Source organism: Coregonus lavaretus (genome assembly GCF_964263955.1).
Source record: "Coregonus lavaretus genome assembly, contig: HAP1_SCAFFOLD_145, whole genome shotgun sequence".
Classification (NCBI taxonomy): domain Eukaryota; kingdom Metazoa; phylum Chordata; class Actinopteri; order Salmoniformes; family Salmonidae; genus Coregonus; species Coregonus lavaretus.
In genome coordinates, this window is record NW_028165685.1 from 460,921 (window position 1) to 480,539 (window position 19,619).

A 19,619-nucleotide genomic window follows, 5' to 3' on the forward strand; every position below is an offset into this window, starting at 1 on the left:
ATGGTGCTTCCACACGGCTGAGTTAATTAAGCAATTTGCATGGTTAAGGTCATGTGTAAAAATGCTGGGCAGGCCATTCATTTTGGCTACCATGGCTGTGCCCCCGATAGGATGACAACGCCCCCATCCACAGGGCAGGAGTGGTCCCTGAATGGTTTGATGACCATGAAAACGATGTAAACCATATGCCACGGCCGTCTCAGTCGCAAGACCTCAACCCAATTCAACACTTATGGGAGATTCTGGAGCGGTGTTTTCCTCCACCATCAATAAAACACCAAATGATGGAATTCCTCGTGGAAGAACGGCGGTCGCATCCCCATCCAATAGAGTTCCAGACTCTTGTAGAAGCTATGCCAAGGTGCATTGAAGCTGTTCTGGCTGCTGGTGGCCCAATGCCCTGTTAAAGACACTTTTACGTTGGATGTTTCCTTTATTTTGGCAGTTACCTGTACATCCACCATGATACGTTGGATGTTTCCTTTATTTTGGCAGTTACCTGTACATCCACCATGATACGCTGGATGTTTCCTTTATTTTGGCAGTTACCTGTACATCCACCATGATCCGTTGGATGTTTCCTTTATTTTGGCAGTTACCTGTACATCCACCATGATCCGTTGGATGTTTCCTTTATTTTGGCAGTTACCTGTACATCCACCATGATACGTTGGATGTTTCCTTTATTTTGGCAGTTACCTGTACATCCACCATGATCCGTTGGATGTTTCCTTTATTTTGGCAGTTACCTGTACATCCACCATGATCCGTTGGATGTTTCCTTTATTTTGGCAGTTACCTGTACATCCACCATGATACGTTGGATGTTTCCTTTATTTTGGCAGTTACCTGTACATCCACCATGATACGTTGGATGTTTCCTTTATTTTGGCAGTTACATGTACATCCACCATGATACATATATACAGGTGCTGTTAGAGATACAGAGTCCTCACAGACACAAGGAGATGCAAATTACCCAATTAGATACATCCAGTACCCTGGCGACATATCATAGCCTTAGACACTGAGTGGACAAAATATTAGGAACACCTGTTCTTTCCATGACATAGACTGAACAGGTGAATCCAGGTGAAAGCTATGATCCCTTATTGATGTCAGTTGTTAATCAGTGTAGATGAAGGGGAGGAGACAGGTTAAAGAAGGATTTTTCAGCCATGAAACAATTGAGACATGGATTGTGTATGTGTTCCATTCAGAGTGTGAATGGGCAAGACAAAATATTGAAGTGCCTTTGAAGGGGTTATGATAGTAGGTGCCAGGTGCACCTGTTTGTGTCAAGAACTGCAACGCTGCCGGGTTTTTCACGCTCAACAGTTTCCCGTGTGTATCAAGAATGGTCCACCACCCAAAGGACATCCAGCCAAGGAGGGAGAGAGAGATGGAGGGACAGACAGAGGGAGAGAGAGATGGAGGGACAGACGGAGGGAGAGAGAGATGGAGGGAGAGAGAGAGGGAGGGAGAGAGAGATGGAGGTAGAGAGAGAGGGAGGGAGAGAGATGGAGGGAGAGAGAGATGGAGGGAGAGAGATGGAGGGACAGTCGGAGGGAGAGAGAGATGGAGGGACAGACGGAGGGAGAGAGAGATGGAGAGACAGACGGAGGGAGAGAGAGATGGAGGGACAGACGGAGGGAGAGAGAGATGGAGAGACAGACGGAGGGAGAGAGAGATGGAGGGACAGACGGAGGGAGAGAGAGATGGAGAGACAGAGGGAGGGAGAGAGAGATGGAGAGAGAGATGGAGGGAGAGAGATGGAGGGAGAGACGGAGGAAGAGAGAGATGGAGGGACAGATAAAGTACCTCAAAGCCATATATATCCAGTATAGATATTGACAGGGCGTGGTGTCGAGGGTAGACCTGTCCATTAATCCTCTCAGTCAGCCAGCGGAACAACAGAGAGTACAGGATTTTGGCAACAGCATCTCTGGAGCAGGACAGACAGACACAGAGACAGACATTCAGATGGATTTATCCCCCCCAAGGGACAACTGCTGCTAGGCTTAAAAAGTGGCATGTCAACAGCATGGCGAAGAGTGCATGCTGGGAGTTCCAGTGAATCAGCTGTGGTCCTCACCTGGCGTCTACAGCGCTCTCTACAGTCAGAGGGGTGTAGATCTTCTCCCTCATGGTCTCCTGGAGAGAGACATCAGTTAGTTACCAACAGAACACACAGGTCTGATTGGTGGAACACAACTCAGCACAACCAATCCAAGGAAAGTCACACTCTTCTCTATATTTGCGGTGTCAAATGTTTTCCAACCCTCTTGAAACTTCCTCTCTCTCCTCAAAGGGTATATCATGTAATAACGTCTCTCTCTCTCTCTCTCAATTTCAATTCAATTCAATTTCAATTTAAGGTCTTTATTGACATGGGAAACGTATATTAACATTACCAAAGCAAGTGAAGTAGATAATAAACTAAAGTGAAATAAACAATAAATATTAACAGTAAACATTACACTCAGAAGTTCCAAAAGAATAAAGACATTTCAAATGTCATATTATGTCTATATACAGTGTTGTAATGATGTGCAAATAGTTAAAGTACAAATGGGAAAATAAATAAACATAAATATGGGTTGTATTTACAATGGTGTTTGTTCTTCACTGGTTGCCCTTTTCTTGTGGCAACAGGTCACAAATTTTGCAGCTGTGATGGCACACTGTGGTATTTCACCCAATAGATAAGGGAGTTTATCAAAATTTTATTGGTTTTCAAATTTTTTGGGGTCTGTGTAATCTGAGGGAAATATGTGTCTCTAATATGGTCATACATTTGGCAGGAGGTCAGGAATTGCAGCTCAGTTTCCACCTCATTTTGTGGGCAGTGTGCACATAGCCTGTCTTCTCTTGAGAGCCAGGTCTGCCTACGGCGGCCTTTCTCAATAGCAAGGCTATGCTCACTGAGTCTGTACATAGTCAAAGCTTTCCTTAAGTTTGGGTCAGTCACAGTGGTCAGGTATTCTGCCACTGTGTACTCTCTGTTTAGGGCCAAATAGCATTTTAGTTTGCTCAGTTTTTTTGTTAATTCTTTCCAATGTGTCAAGTAATTCTCTTTTTGTTTTCTCATGATTTGGTTGGGTCTAATTGTGTTGCTGTCCTGGGGCTCTGTGGGGTCTGTTTGTGTTTGTGAACAGAGCCCCTGGACCAGCTTACTTAGGGGACTCTTCTCCAAGTTCATCTCTTTGTAGGTGATGGATTTTTTATAGAAGGTTTGAGAATCGCTTCCTTTTAAGTGGTTATAGAATTGAATGTCTTTGTTCTGTATTTTGATAATTAGTCGGTATCGGCCTAATTCTGCTCTGTATGCATTATTTGGTGTTTTACGTTGTACACTGAGGATATTTTTGCAGAATTCTGCATGCAGAGTCTCAATTTGGTGTTTGTCCCATTTTGTGAATTCTTGGTTGGTGAGCAGACCCCAGACCTCACAACCATAAAGGGCAATGGGTTCTATAACTGATTCAAGTATCTTTAGCCAGATCCTAATTGGTATGTCGAATTTGATGTTCCTTTTGATGGCAGAGAAGGCCCTTCTTGCCTTGTCTCTCAGATCGTTCACAGCTTTGTGGAAGTTACCTGTGGTGCTGATGTTTAGGCCAAGGTATGTATAGTTTTTTGTGTGCTCTAGGGCAACGGTGTCTAGATGGAATATGTATTTGTGGTCCTGGCAACTGGACCTTTTTTGGAACACCATTATTTTTGTCTTACTGAGATCTACTGTCAGGGCCCAGGTCTGACAGAATCTGTGCAGAAGATCTAGGTGCTGCTGTAGGCCCTCCTTGGTTGGTGACAGAAGCACCAGATCATCAGCAAACAGTAGACATTTGACTTCAGATTCTAGTAGGGTGAGGCCGGGTGCTGCAGACTGTTCTAGTGCCCTCGCCAATTCGTTGATATATATGGGTTCGATCCCCGGGACCACCCATACACAAAAATGTATGCACGCATGACTGTAAGTCGCTTTGGATAAAAGCGTCTGCTAAATGGCATATTATTATTATTATGTTGAAGAAGGTGGGGCTTAAACTGCATCCCTGTCTCACCCCACGGCCCTGTGGAAAGAAATGTGTGTGTTTTTTGCTAATTTTAACAGCACACTTGTTGTTTGTGTACATGGGTTTTATAATGTCGTATGTTTTCCCCCCAACACCACTTTCCATCAGTTTGTATAGCAGACCCTCATGCCAAATGGAGTCAAAAGCTTTTTTGAAATCAACAAAGCATGAGAAGACTTTGCCTTTGTTTTGGTTTGTTTGTTTGTCAATTAGGGTGTGCAGGGTGAATACGTGGTCTCTCTCTCTCTCCCTCCCTCTCTCTCTCTCCCTCCCTCTCTCCCTCTCCCTCCCTCTCTCCCTCCCAGTAATTGACCCCAGTGTGTATATCCCAGGGCAGTCTACCAGACCCCAGTTACCTCCATTACACACAGTGTGTATATACCAGGGCAGTCTACCAGACCCCAGTGTGTATATCCCAGGGCAGTCTACCAGACCCCAGTGTGTATATACCAGGGCAGTCTACCAGACCCCAGTGTGTATATCCCAGGGCAGTCTACCAGACCCCAGTTACCTCCATTACACACAGTGTGTATATCCCAGGGCAGTCTACCAGACCCCAGTGTGTATATCCCAGGGCAGTCTACCAGACCCCAGTGTGTATATACCAGGGCAGTCTACCAGACCCCAGTGTGTATATCCCAGGGCAGTCTACCAGACCCCAGTTACCTCCATTACACACAGTGTGTATATCCCAGGGCAGTCTACCAGACCCCAGTGTGTATATCCCAGGGCAGTCTACCAGACCCCAGTGTGTATATCCCAGGGCAGTCTACCAGACCCCAGTGTGTATATCCCAGGGCAGTCTACCAGACCCCAGTGGGTATATACCAGGGCAGTCTACCAGACCCCAGTGTGTATATACCAGGGCAGTCTACTAGACCCCAGTGTGTATATACCAGGGCAGTCTACCAGACCCCAGTGTGTATATCCCAGGGCAGTCTACCAGACCCCAGTGTGTATATACCAGGGCAGTCTACCAGACCCCAGTGGGTATATACCAGGGCAGTCTACCAGACCCCAGTGTGTATATACCAGGGCAGTCTACTAGACCCCAGTGTGTATATACCAGGGCAGTCTACCAGACCCCAGTGTGTATATACCAGGGCAGTCTACTAGACCCCAGTGTGTATATACCAGGGCAGTCTACTAGACCCCAGTGTGTATATACCAGGGCAGTCTACCAGACCCCAGTGTGTATATACCAGGGCAGTCTACCAGACCCCAGTGTGTATATCCCAGGGCAGTCTACCAGACCCCAGTTACCTCCATTACACACAGTGTGTATATCCCAGGGCAGTCTACCAGACCCCAGTTACCTCCATTACACCCAGTGTGTATATCCCAGGGCAGTCTACCAGACCCCAGTTACCTCCATTACACACAGTGTGTATATCCCAGGGCAGTCTACCAGACCCCAGTTACCTCCATTATACCCAGTGTGTATATACCAGGGCAGTCTACCAGACCCCAGTGTGTATATACCAGGGCAGTCTACTACGTTACTTGGCATGCTGCTCATTCAGCTCCAGCTAGCTAGAGATGATAGAGATAATGTAGAGATGCTATGTTCTAAAGGTGACTTTGTGTGATAGAGTAGAGTAGAGATGATAGAGTAGAGATGATAGAGTAGAGATGATAGAGTAGAGATGATAGAGACTACAGATGATAGAGTAGAGATGATAGAGACTACAGATGATAGAGTAGAGAAGAGATCATAGAGACTACAGATGATAGAGTAGAGATGATAGAGACTACAGATGATAGAGTAGAGATGATAGAGACTACAGATGATAGAGTAGAGAAGAGATCATAGAGACTACAGATGATAGAGTAGAGATGATAGAGACTACAGATGATAGAGTAGAGATGATAGAGACTACAGATGATAGAGTAGAGAAGAGATCATAGAGACTACAGATGATAGTGTAGAGATGATAGAGACTACAGATGATAGAGTAGAGATGATAGAGACTACAGATGATAGAGTAGAGATGATAGAGACTACAGATGATAGAGTAGAGATGATAGAGACTACAGATGATAGAGTACAGGTGATATAGAGATGATAGAGACTACAGATGATAGAGTAGAGAAGAGATCATAGAGACTACAGATGATAGAGTAGAGATGATAGAGACTACAGATGATAGAGTAGAGATGATAGAGACTACAGATGATAGAGTAGAGATGATAGAGACTACAGATGATAGAGTAGAGATGATAGAGACTACAGATGATAGAGTACAGGTGATATAGAGATGATAGAGACTACAGATGATAGAGTAGAGAAGAGATCATAGAGACTACAGATGATAGAGTAGAGATGATAGAGACTACAGATGATAGAGTAGAGATGATAGAGACTACAGATGATAGAGTAGAGATGATAGAGACTACAGATGATAGAGTAGAGATGATAGAGACTACAGATGATAGAGTAGAGATGATAGAGACTACAGATGATAGAGTAGAGATGATAGAGGTAAATTATAGAGTACTAGATGCTGTATTCAGGGAGTAGAGATGCTATATCCTGACCGTGACTTTGTGTGTAATGGCCTTCTGTAGTCCCTCAGGGGATATCTGGAGCAGTTCAGCTACAACTCTGATCTCCTGAGCACTGACCACAGACGCCACCTCCTGGCCATCAGCCTGCAGTACAACACAAAAGACAAACATACAGCGCATTCGGAAAGTATTCAGACCCTTTGACTTTTTCCACATTTTGTTACGTTACGGCCTTATTCTAAAATTGATTAAATCGTTTTTTTCATCAATCTACACACAATACCCCATAATGACAAAGCAAAAACAGGTTATACATTTTTGCAAATGTAAAATAAAACAGAAATATAACATCTACATAAGTATTCAGACCTTCACTTAGTACTTTGTTGAAGCACCTTTGGCAGCGATTACAGCCTTGAGTCTTCTTGGGTATGACGCTACAAGCTTGGCACACCTGTATTTGGGGAGTTTCTCCCATTCTTCTCTGCAGATCCTCTCAAGCTCTGTCAGGTTGGATGGGGAGCGTCGTTGCACAGCTATTTTCAGGTCTCTCCAGAGATGTTTGATCGGGTTCAAGTCTGGGCTCTGGCTGGGCCACTCAAGGACATTCAGAGACTTGTCCCGAAGCCACTCCTGCGTAGTCTTGGCTGTGTGCTTAGGGTCGTTGTCCTGTTGGAAGGTGAACCTTCGCCCCAGTCTGAGGTCCTGAGCACTGTGGAGCAGGTTTTCATCAAGGATATCTCTGTACTTTGCTCCGTTCACCTTTCCCTCGATCCTGACTAGTCTCCCAGTCCCTGCCGCTGAAAAATATCCCCACAGCATGATGCTGCCACCAACATGCTTCACCGTAGGGATGGTGCCAGGTTTCCTCCAGATGTGACGCTTGGCATTCAGGTCAAAGAGTTCAATCTTGGTTTCATCAGACCAGAGAATCTTGTGTCTCATGATCTGAGAGTCCTTTAGGTGCCTTTTGGCAAACTCCAAGTGGGCTGTCATGTGCCTTTTACTGAGGAGTGGCTTCCGTCTGGCCACTCTACCATAAAGGCCTGATTGGTGGAGTGCTGCAGATATGGTTGTCCTTCTAGAAGGTTCTCCTATCTCCACAGAGGAACTCTGGAGCTCTGTCAGAGTGACCATCGGGTTCTTGGTCACCTCCCTGACCAAAGGCCCTTCTCCCCCAATTGCTCAGTTTGGCTGGGCGGCCAGCTCTAGGAAGAGTCTTGGTGGTTCCAAACTTCTTCCATTTAAGAATGATGGAGGCCACTGTGTTCTTGGGGACCTTCAATGCTGCAGACATTTTTTGGTACCCTTCCCCAGATCTGTGCCTCAACACAATCCTGTCTCGGAGCTCTACGGACAATTCCTTCGACCTCATGGCTTGGTTTTTGCTCTGACATGCACTGCCAACTGTGGGACCTTTATATAGACAGGTGTGTGCCTTTCCAAATCATGTCCAATCAATTGAATTTACCACCGGTGGACTCCAATCAAGTTGTAGAAACATCTCCAGGATGATCAATGGAAACAGGATGCACCTGAGCTCAATTTCAAGTCTCATAGCAAAGGGTCTGAATACTTACGTAAATAAGGTATTTCTGAATACTTTCCGTATGCACTGTACATATAGAGGTTGGAGCAGGGAACTGTTACATACATGTAGAGGTTGGAGCAGGGGACTGTTACATACATGTAGAGGTTGGAGCAGGGAACTGTTACATACATGTAGAGGTTGGAGCAGGGGACTGTTACATACATGTAGAGGTTGGAGCAGGGGAATGTTACATACATGTAGAGGTTGGAGCAGGGGACTGTTACATACATGTAGAGGTTGGAGCAGGGGACTGTTACATACATGTAGAGGTTGGAGCAGGGGACTGTTACATACATGTAGAGGTTGGAGAGGTTGGAGCAGGGGAATGTTACATACATGTAGAGGTTGGAGCAGGGGACTGTTACATACATATAGAGGTTGTAGAGGTTGGAGCAGGGGACTGTTACATACATATAGAGGTTGGAGCAGGGGACTGTTACATACATGTAGAGGTTGGAGCAGGGGACTGTTACATACATGTAGAGGTTGGAGAGGTTGGAGCAGGGGAATGTTACATACATGTAGAGGTTGGAGAGGTAGGAGCAGGAAACTGTTACATACATGTAGAGGTTGGAGCAGGGGAATGTTACATACATGTACAGGTTGGAGAGGTTGGAGCAGGGGAATGTTACATACATGTAGAGGTTGGAGAGGTAGGAGCAGGAAACTGTTACATACATGTAGAGGTTGGAGCAGGGGACTGTTACATACATATAGAGGTTGGAGCAGGGGACTGTTACATACATGTAGAGGTTGGAGCAGGGGACTGTTACATACATATAGAGGTTGGAGCAGGGGACTGTTACATACATATAGAGGTTGGAGCAGGAGACTGTTACATACATATAGAGGTTGGAGCAGGGGACTGTTACATACATGTAGAGGTTGGAGCAGGGGACTGTTACATGTAGAGGTTGGAGAGGTTGGAGCAGGGGAATGTTACATACATGTAGAGGTTGGAGAGGTAGGAGCAGGAAACTGTTACATACATGTAGAGGTTGGAGCAGGGGACTGTTACATACATATAGAGGTTGGAGCAGGGGACTGTTACATACATGTAGAGGTTGGAGCAGGGGACTGTTACATACATATAGAGGTTGGAGCAGGGGACTGTTACATACATGTAGAGGTTGGAGCAGGGGAATGTTACATACATGTAGAGGTTGGAGCAGGGGAATGTTACATACATGTACAGGTTGGAGAGGTTGGAGCAGGGGAATGTTACATACATGTAGAGGTTGGAGAGGTAGGAGCAGGAAACTGTTACATACATGTAGAGGTTGGAGCAGGGGACTGTTACATACATATAGAGGTTGGAGCAGGGGACTGTTACATACATGTAGAGGTTGGAGCAGGGGACTGTTACATACATATAGAGGTTGGAGCAGGGGACTGTTACATACATGTAGAGGTTGGAGCAGGAGACTGTTACATACATATAGAGGTTGGAGCAGGGGACTGTTACATACATGTAGAGGTTGGAGCAGGGGACTGTTACATGTAGAGGTTGGAGAGGTTGGAGCAGGGGAATGTTACATACATGTAGAGATTGGAGAGGTAGGAGCAGGAAACTGTTACATACATGTAGAGGTTGGAGCAGGGGACTGTTACATACATATAGAGGTTGGAGCAGGGGACTGTTACATACATGTAGAGGTTGGAGCAGGGGACTGTTACATACATATAGAGGTTGGAGCAGGGGACTGTTACATACATATAGAGGTTGGAGCAGGGGACTGTTACATACATGTAGAGGTTGGAGAGGTTGGAGCAGGGGACTGTTACATACATGTAAAGGTTGGAGCAGGGAACTGTTACATGTAGAGGTAGGAGAGGTTGGAGCAGGGGACTGTTACATACATGTAGAGGTTGGAGCAGGGGACTGTTACATACATGTAGGGGTAGGAGAGGGGACTGTTACATACATGTAGAGGTTGGAGCAGGGGACTGTTACATACATGTAGGGGTAGGAGAGGGGACTGTTACATACATGTAGAGGTTGGAGCAGGGGACTGTTACATACATATAGAGGTTGGAGCAGGGGACTGTTACATACATATAGAGGTTGGAGCAGGGGACTGTTACATACATGTAGAGGTTGGAGAGGTTGGAGCAGGGGACTGTTACATACATATAGAGGTTGGAGCAGGGGACTGTTACATACATGTAGAGGTTGGAGCAGGGGACTGTTACATACATATAGAGGTTGGAGAGGTTGGAGCAGGGGAATGTTACATACATGTAGAGGTTGGAGCAGGGGACTGTTACATACATATAGAGGTTGGAGCAGGGGACTGTTACATACATATAGAGGTTGGAGCAGGGGACTGTTACATACATGTAGAGGTTGGAGCAGGGGACTGTTACATACATATAGAGGTTGGAGCAGGGGACTGTTACATACATGTAGAGGTTGGAGCAGGGGACTGTTACATACATGTAGAGGTTGGAGCAGGGGACTGTTACATACATATAGAGGTTGGAGCAGGGGACTGTTACATACATATAGAGGTTGGAGCAGGGGACTGTTACATACATGTAGAGGTTGGAGCAGGGGACTGTTACATACATGTAGAGGTTGGAGCAGGGGACTGTTACATACATGTAGAGGTAGGAGAGGTTGGAGCAGGGGACTGTTACATACATATAGAGGTTGGAGCAGGGGACTGTTACATACATATAGAGGTTGGAGCAGGGGAATGTTACATACATATAGAGGTTGGAGAGGTTGGAGCAGGGGAATGTTACATACATGTAGAGGTAGGAGAGGTTGGAGCAGGGGACTGTTACATACATGTAGAGGTTGGAGCAGGGGACTGTTACATACATGTAGAGGTTGGAGCAGGGGACTGTTACATACATGTAGAGGTTGGAGCAGGGGACTGTTACATACATGTAGAGGTTGGAGCAGGGGACTGTTACATACATGTAGAGGTTGGAGCAGGGGACTGTTACATACATGTAGAGGTTGGAGCAAGGGAATGTTACATACATATAGAGGTAGGAGAGGTTGGAGCAGGGGACTGCCACACTGGGTTAAGTGCCTTGCTCAAGGGCACAACGGCATTCAATGGCATCTAGGATTAGATACCAGCAACCCTCCGGTTGCCAGCTCAGACCCATTGCTAGGCAACCTGCCGCCCACGGGTTAGGAGTTAGGGTTTAAAGGGATAGTTTTAGATTTTAGGTAAGTAGAACAATGGGCTTGATTGGGCAAAAATCTCTAACTATCCCTTTAAGGTTGGGGTTAGACAGCCGTACCTCGTATCTTTGGAAGTAGACATTCCCCAGGTGTAGAATAGAAGACAGGACTCTAAAGATGGACGCCTGGTCGTCAGGGGTGAAGTGAAGGATCTCCATGGCAGCCAGCAGACGCAGAAAGTCCTCCCTGTCACTCTTTCCTGCTATCCCACAATCCCCTCCCTGGACACACAGGACCTTTGGACATCAGCTGTGTGTGTGTGTGTGTGAGCATGTGTGTGTGTGTGTGTGTGTGTGTGTGTGTGTGTGTGTGTGTGTGAGTGTGTGTGAGTGTGTGTGAGTGTGTGTGTGTGTGTGTGAGTGTGTGTGAGTGTGTGTGTGTGTGTGTGTGTGTGTGTGTGTGTGTGTGTGTGTGTGTGTGTGTGTACCTGGTTAAGGTAATAGTACGTCTCGGCCTCCTGCAGGTAGAAGGCCTGTCTCTGTTGGAGGGGAAGACCTGACAGCATCTCATAGAAGATATGGTAGTTCCTCTCATCTTTGGCCTGGGGACACATTTCCATTTCAGGCATTTAGCACATGGACCCATCCAGAGCCACGTGTCCATGTGACTGAGTGAGAGTCAGTGTGTGTGTTTGCGTCTCACCTGGAAGACTATACGGGACTTCTCCATCAGATACTGAGAGGTTATGGCACCGCTGATCACACCCCTGGAGATAACACACACACACACACCGCTGATCACACCCCTAGAGTTAACACACACACACACACCGCTGATCACACCCCTGGAGTTAACACACACACACACACCGCTGATCACACCCCTAGAGTTAACACACACACACACACCGCTGATCACACCCCTGGAGTTAACACACACACACACACCGCTGATCACACCCCTGGAGTTAACACACACACACACACCGCTGATCACACCCCTGGAGTTAACACACACACACACACCGCTGATCACACCCCTGGAGTTAACACACACACACACACCGCTGATCACACCCCTGGAGTTAACACACACACACACACACCGCTGATCACACCCCTGGAGTTAACACACACACACACACCGCTGATCACACCCCTGGAGTTAACACACACACCGCTGATCACACCCCTGGAGTTAACACACACACACACACACACCGCTGATCACACCCCTAGAGTTAACACACACACACACACACCGCTGATCACACCCCTAGAGTTAACACACACACACACACACACCGCTGATCACACCCCTAGAGTTAACACACACACACACACACACACCGCTGATCACACCCCTAGAGTTAACACACACACACACACACCGCTGATCACACCCCTAGAGTTAACACACACACACACACACCGCTGATCCCACCCCTAGAGTTAACACACACACACACCGCTGATCACACCCCTGGAGTTAACACACACACACACACACCGCTGATCACACCCCTGGAGTTAACACACACACACACACACCGCTGATCACACCCCTGGAGTTAACACACACACACACACACACACCGCTGATCACACCCCTGGAGTTAACACACACACACACACCGCTGATCCCACCCCTAGAGTTAACACACACACACCGCTGATCCCACCCCTGGAGATAACACACACACACACACACACACACACCGCTGATCACACCCCTGGAGTTAACACACACACACACACCGCTGATCACACCCCTGGAGTTAACACACACACACACACCACTGATCACACCCCTAGAGTTAACACACACACACACACACCACTGATCACACCCCTGGAGTTAACACACACACACACACACCGCTGATCACACCCCTGGAGTTAACACACACACACACACACCGCTGATCACACCCCTAGAGTTAACACACACACACACACACCGCTGATCACACCCCTGGAGTTAACACACACACACACACCGCTGATCACACCCCTAGAGTTAACACACACACACACACACACACCGCTGATCACACCCCTAGAGTTAACACACACACACACACACCGCTGATCACACCCCTGGAGTTAACACACACACACACACACCGCTGATCACACCCCTGGAGTTAACACACACACACACACCGCTGATCACACCCCTAGAGTTAACAACCCTCCGATCACACCCCTAGAGTTAACCCCCCCCCCCTACAGTTAACACCCCCCCCCCCAGAGTTAACACCCTCTCCCCATCACACCCCTAGATGGTGGAACAACCTTCCCCCTAATGTCAGGACAGCGGAGTCCCTCCCCATCACCATAGTGAAAGGTTAAAACCATAGAAGCAACACCAGGTATAGAGGCCATAGACCAGAGGATAGAGGTTATAGTCAGTGATCATTACTCACTGTTCAAGATTTATCTATATACACCAGATCATACTCACTCCTCCAGAGAGATATAGATCTATATACACCAGATCATACTCACTCCTCCAGATAGATCTATATACACCAGATCATACTCACTCCTCCAGATAGATCTATATACACCAGATCATACTCACTCCTCCAGATAGATCTATATACACCAGATCATACTCACTCCTCCAGATAGATCTATATACACCAGATCATACTCACTCCTCCAGATAGATCTATATACACCAGATCATACTCACTCCTCCAGATAGATAGATATACACCAGATCATACTCACTCCTCCAGATAGATCTCCACGTATTTCCCGAAGCGACTGGAGTTGTCGTTGCGAACTGTTTTGGCATTTCCAAATGATTCCAGAAGAGGAGCCGCCTCAAGAATCTGGCAACGTATTAAATAAAACATCAAAATGGAAATACCAGCAGGTAGAACATGCAGACAGGGTAGCTAGCTCCTCTTCAGAACACAGCAGGTAGAACATGCAGACAGGGTAGCTAGGAACACAGCAGGTAGAACATGCAGACAGGGTAGCTAGGAACACAGCAGGTAGAACATGCAGACAGGGTAGCTAGCTGCTCTTCAGAACACAGCAGGTAGAACATGCAGACAGGGTAGCTAGCTCCTCTTCAGAACACAGCAGGTAGAACATGCAGACAGGGTAGCTAGCTCCTCTTCAGAACACAGCAGGTAGAACATGCAGACAGGGTAGCTAGCTCCTCTTCAGAACACAGCAGGTAGAACATGCAGACAGGGTAGCTAGGAACACAGCAGGCAGAACATGCAGACAGGGTAGCTAGCTGCTCTTCAGAACACAGCAGGTAGAACATGCAGACAGGGTAGCTAGGAACACAGCAGGTAGAACATGCAGACAGGGTAGCTAGGAACACAGCAGGTAGAACATGCAGACAGGGTAGCTAGCTGCTCTTCAGAACACAGCAGGTAGAACATGCAGACAGGGTAGCTAGCTGCTCTTCAGAACACAGCAGGTAGAACATGCAGACAGGGTAGCTAGCTGCTCTTCAGAACACAGCAGGTAGAACATGCAGACAGGGTAGCTAGCTGCTCTTCAGAACACAGCAGGTAGAACATGCAGACAGGGTAGCTAGCTGCTCTTCAGAACACAGCAGGTAGAACATGCAGACAGGGTAGCTAGCTGCTCTTCAGAACACAGCAGGTAGAACATGCAGACAGGGTAGCTAGCTGCTCTTCAGAACACAGCAGGTAGAACATGCAGACAGGGTAGCTAGGAACACAGCAGGCAGAACATGCAGACAGGGTAGCTAGCTCCTCTTCAGAACACAGCAGGTAGAACATGCAGACAGGGTAGCTAGCTGCTCTTCAGAACACAGCAGGTAGAACATGCAGACAGGGTAGCTAGCTGCTCTTCAGAACACAGCAGGTAGAAGATGCAGACAGGGTAGCTAGCTGCTCTTCAGAACACAGCAGGTAGAACATGCAGACAGGGTAGCTAGCTGCTCTTCAGAACACAGCAGGCAGAACATGCAGACAGGGTAGCTAGGAACACAGCAGGTAGAACATGCAGACAGGGTAGCTAGCTGCTCTTCAGAACACAGCAGGTAGAACATGCAGACAGGGTAGCTAGGAACACAGCAGGTAGAACATGCAGACAGGGTAGCTAGCTGCTCTTCAGAACACAGCAGGTAGAACATGCAGACAGGGTAGCTAGCTGCTCTTCAGAACACAGCAGGTAGAACATGCAGACAGGGTAGCTAGGAACACAGCAGGTAGAACATGCAGACAGGGTAGCTAGCTGCTCTTCAGAACACAGCAGGTAGAACATGCAGACAGGGTAGCTAGCTGCTCTTCAGAACACAGCAGGTAGAACATGCAGACAGGGTAGCTAGGAACACAGCAGGTAGAACATGCAGACAGGGTAGCTAGCTCCTCTTCAGAACACAGCAGGTAGAACATGCAGACAGGGTAGCTAGCTGCTCTTCAGAACACAGCAGGTAGAACATGCAGACAGGGTAGCTAGCTGCTCTTCAGAACACAGCAGGTAGAACATGCAGACAGGGTAGCTAGCTCCTCTTCAGAACACAGCAGGTAGAACATGCAGACAGGGTAGCTAGGAACACAGCAGGTAGAACATGCAGACAGGGTAGCTAGCTGCTCTTCAGAACACAGCAGGTAGAACATGCAGACAGGGTAGCTAGCTGCTCTTCAGAACACAGCAGGTAGAACATGCAGACAGGGTAGCTAGCTCCTCTTCAGAACACAGCAGGTAGAACATGCAGACAGGGTAGCTAGCTGCTCTTCAGAACACAGCAGGTAGAACATGCAGACAGGGTAGCTAGCTGCTCTTCAGAACACAGCAGGTAGAACATGCAGACAGGGTAGCTAGCTCCTCTTCAGAACACAGCAGGTAGAACATGCAGACAGGGTAGCTAGGAACACAGCAGGTAGAACATGCAGACAGGGTAGCTAGTTCCTCTTCAGAACACAGCAGGTAGAACATGCAGACAGGGTAGCTAGCTGCTCTTCAGAACACAGCAGGTAGAACATGCAGACAGGGTAGCTAGCTGCTCTTCAGAACACAGCAGGTAGAACATGCAGACAGGGTAGCTAGCTGCTCTTCAGAACACAGCAGGTAGAACATGCAGACAGGGTAGCTAGCTGCTCTTCAGAACACAGCAGGTAGAACATGCAGACAGGGTAGCTAGCTGCTCTTTAGAACACAGCAGGTAGAACATGCAGACAGGGTAGCTAGCTGCTCTTCAGAACACAGCAGGCAGAACATGCAGACAGGGTAGCTAGGAACACAGCAGGTAGAACATGCAGACAGGGTAGCTAGCTGCTCTTCAGAACACAGCAGGTAGAACATGCAGACAGGGTAGCTAGCTGCTCTTCAGAACACAGCAGGCAGAACATGCAGACAGGGTAGCTAGCTCCTCTTCAGAACACAGCAGGTAGAACATGCAGACAGGGTAGCTAGCTCCTCTTCAGAACACAGCAGGTAGAACATGCAGACAGGGTAGCTAGCTCCTCTTCAGAACACAGCAGGTAGAACATGCAGACAGGGTAGCTAGCTGCTCTTCAGAACACAGCAGGTAGAACATGCAGACAGGGTAGCTAGCTCCTCTTCAGAACACAGCAGGTAGAACATGCAGACAGGGTAGCTAGGAACACAGCAGGTAGAACATGCAGACAGGGTAGCTAGCTCCTCTTCAGAACACAGCAGGTAGAACATGCAGACAGAACATTACAAAGACACAGCCCAGTACAGCAGAGACACAGTCAGAACAGTCCCAGTTTAAACAGAATGGTAATAGAATGTATTATGATAGTATGGTAATAGAATGTATTATGATAGTATGGTAATAGAATGTATTATGATAGTATGGTAATAGAATGTATTATGATTGTATGGTAATAGAATGTATTATGATAGTATGGTAATAGAATGTATTATGATAGTATGGTAATAGAATGTATTATGATAGTATGGTAATATAATGTATTATGATAGTATGGTAATAGAATGTATTATGATAGTATGGTAATAGAATGTATTATGATAGTATGGTAATAGAATGTATTATGATGGTATGGTAATAGAATGTATTATGATAGTATGGTAATAGAATGTATTATGATAGTATGGTAATAGAATGTATTATGATAGTATGGTAATAGAATGTATTATGATTGTATGGTAATAGAATGTATTATGATAGTATGGTAATATAATGTATTATGATAGTATGGTAATATAATGTATTATGATTGTATGGTAATAGAATGTATTATGATAGTATGGTAATAGAATGTATTATGATAGTATGGTAATAGAATGTAATATGATAGTATGGTAATAGAATGTATTATGATAGTATGGTAATATAATGTATTATGATAGTATGGTAATAGAATGTATTATGATTGTATGGTAATATAATGTATTATGATAGTATGGTAATAGAATGTATTATGATAGTTTGGTAATAGAATGTATTATGATAGTATGGTAATAGAATGTATTATGATAGTATGGTAATAGAATGTATTATGATAGTATGGTAATAGAATGTATTATGATTGTATGGTAATATAATGTATTATGATTGTATGGTAATAGAATGTATTATGATAGTATGGTAATAGAATGTATTATGATAGTATGGTAATAGAATGTATTATGATAGTATGGTAATAGAATGTATTATGATAGTATGGTAATAGAATGTATTATGATAGTTTGGTAATAGAATGTATTATGATAGTATGGTAATAGAATGTATTATGATAGTATGGTAATAGAATGTATTATGATAGTATGGTAATAGAATGTAATATGATAGTATGGTAATAGAATGTATTATGATAGTATGGTAATAGAATGTATTATGATAGTATGGTAATATAATGTATTATGATAGTATGGTAATAGAATGTATTATGATAGTTTGGTAATAGAATGTATTATGATAGTTTGGTAATAGAATGTATTATGATAGTATGGTAATAGAATGTATTATGATAGTATGGTAATAGAATGTAATATGATAGTATGGTAATAGAATGTATTATGATAGTATGGTAATAGAATGTATTATGATAGTATGGTAATATAATATATTATGATAGTATGGTAATAGAATGTATTATGATAGTATGGTAATAGAATGTATTATGATAGTTTGGTAATATAATGTATTATGATAGTATGGTAATAGAATTTATTATGATAGTATGGTAATAGAATGTATTATGATAGTATGGTAATAGAATGTAATATGATAGTATGGTAATATAATGTATTATGATAGTATGGTAATAGAATGTATTATGATGGTATGGTAATAGAATGTATTATGATAGTATGGTAATAGAATGTATTATGATAGTATGGTAATATAATGTATTATGATAGTATGGTAATAGAATGTATTATGATAGTATGGTAATAGAATGTATTATGATAGTATGGTAATAGAATGTATTATGATAGTATGGTAATAGAATGTATTATGATAGTATGGTAGTATAATGTATTATGATAGTATGGTAATAGAATGTATTATGATAGTATGGTAATAGAATGTATTATGATAGTATGGTAATAGAATGTATTATGATAGTATGGTAATAGAATGTATTATGATAGTATGGTAATAGAATGTATTATGATAGTATGGTAATAGAATGTATTATGATAGTATGGTAGTATAATGTATTATGATAGTATGGTAATAGAATGTATTATGATAGTATGGTAATATAATGTATTATGATAGTATGGTAATAGAATGTATTATGATAGTATGGTAATAGAATGTATTATGATAGTATGGTAATAGAATGTAATATGATAGTATGGTAATAGAATGTATTATGATAGTATGGTAATAGAATGTATTATGATAGTATGGTAATATAATGTATTATGATAGTATGGTAATAGAATGTATTATGATAGTTTGGTAATAGAATGTATTATGATAGTTTGGTAATAGAATGTATTATGATAGTATGGTAATAGAATGTATTATGATAGTATGGTAATAGAATGTAATATGATAGTATGGTAATAGAATGTATTATGATAGTATGGTAATAGAATGTATTATGATAGTATGGTAATATAATATATTATGATAGTATGGTAATAGAATGTATTATGATAGTATGGTAATAGAATGTATTATGATAGTTTGGTAATATAATGTATTATGATAGTATGGTAATATAATTTATTATGATAGTATGGTAATAGAATGTATTATGATAGTATGGTAATAGAATGTAATATGATAGTATGGTAATATAATGTATTATGATAGTATGGTAATAGAATGTATTATGATGGTATGGTAATAT

At 44.1% G+C, this 19,619-nt stretch overlaps 1 protein-coding gene across 1 annotated transcript in view; it reads right to left on the bottom strand.

The window, feature by feature from the left end:
• The window catches only part of LOC311115595 (uncharacterized protein), a gene marked incomplete at both ends in the record, with an annotated part of 61,528 nt that overhangs the window by 14,802 nt on the left and 27,107 nt on the right, over nucleotides 1-19,619 (bottom strand). Inside the window, 7 exons of the mRNA XM_084190756.1 lie at nucleotides 1,822-1,945; nucleotides 2,096-2,154; nucleotides 6,618-6,731; nucleotides 11,440-11,601; nucleotides 11,808-11,921; nucleotides 12,023-12,086; nucleotides 14,059-14,162. Of these exons, the coding sequence (XP_084046882.1) occupies nucleotides 1,822-1,945; nucleotides 2,096-2,154; nucleotides 6,618-6,731; nucleotides 11,440-11,601; nucleotides 11,808-11,921; nucleotides 12,023-12,086; nucleotides 14,059-14,162 (741 nt within the window). The remainder of the gene's footprint in view (nucleotides 1-1,821; nucleotides 1,946-2,095; nucleotides 2,155-6,617; nucleotides 6,732-11,439; nucleotides 11,602-11,807; nucleotides 11,922-12,022; nucleotides 12,087-14,058; nucleotides 14,163-19,619) is intronic.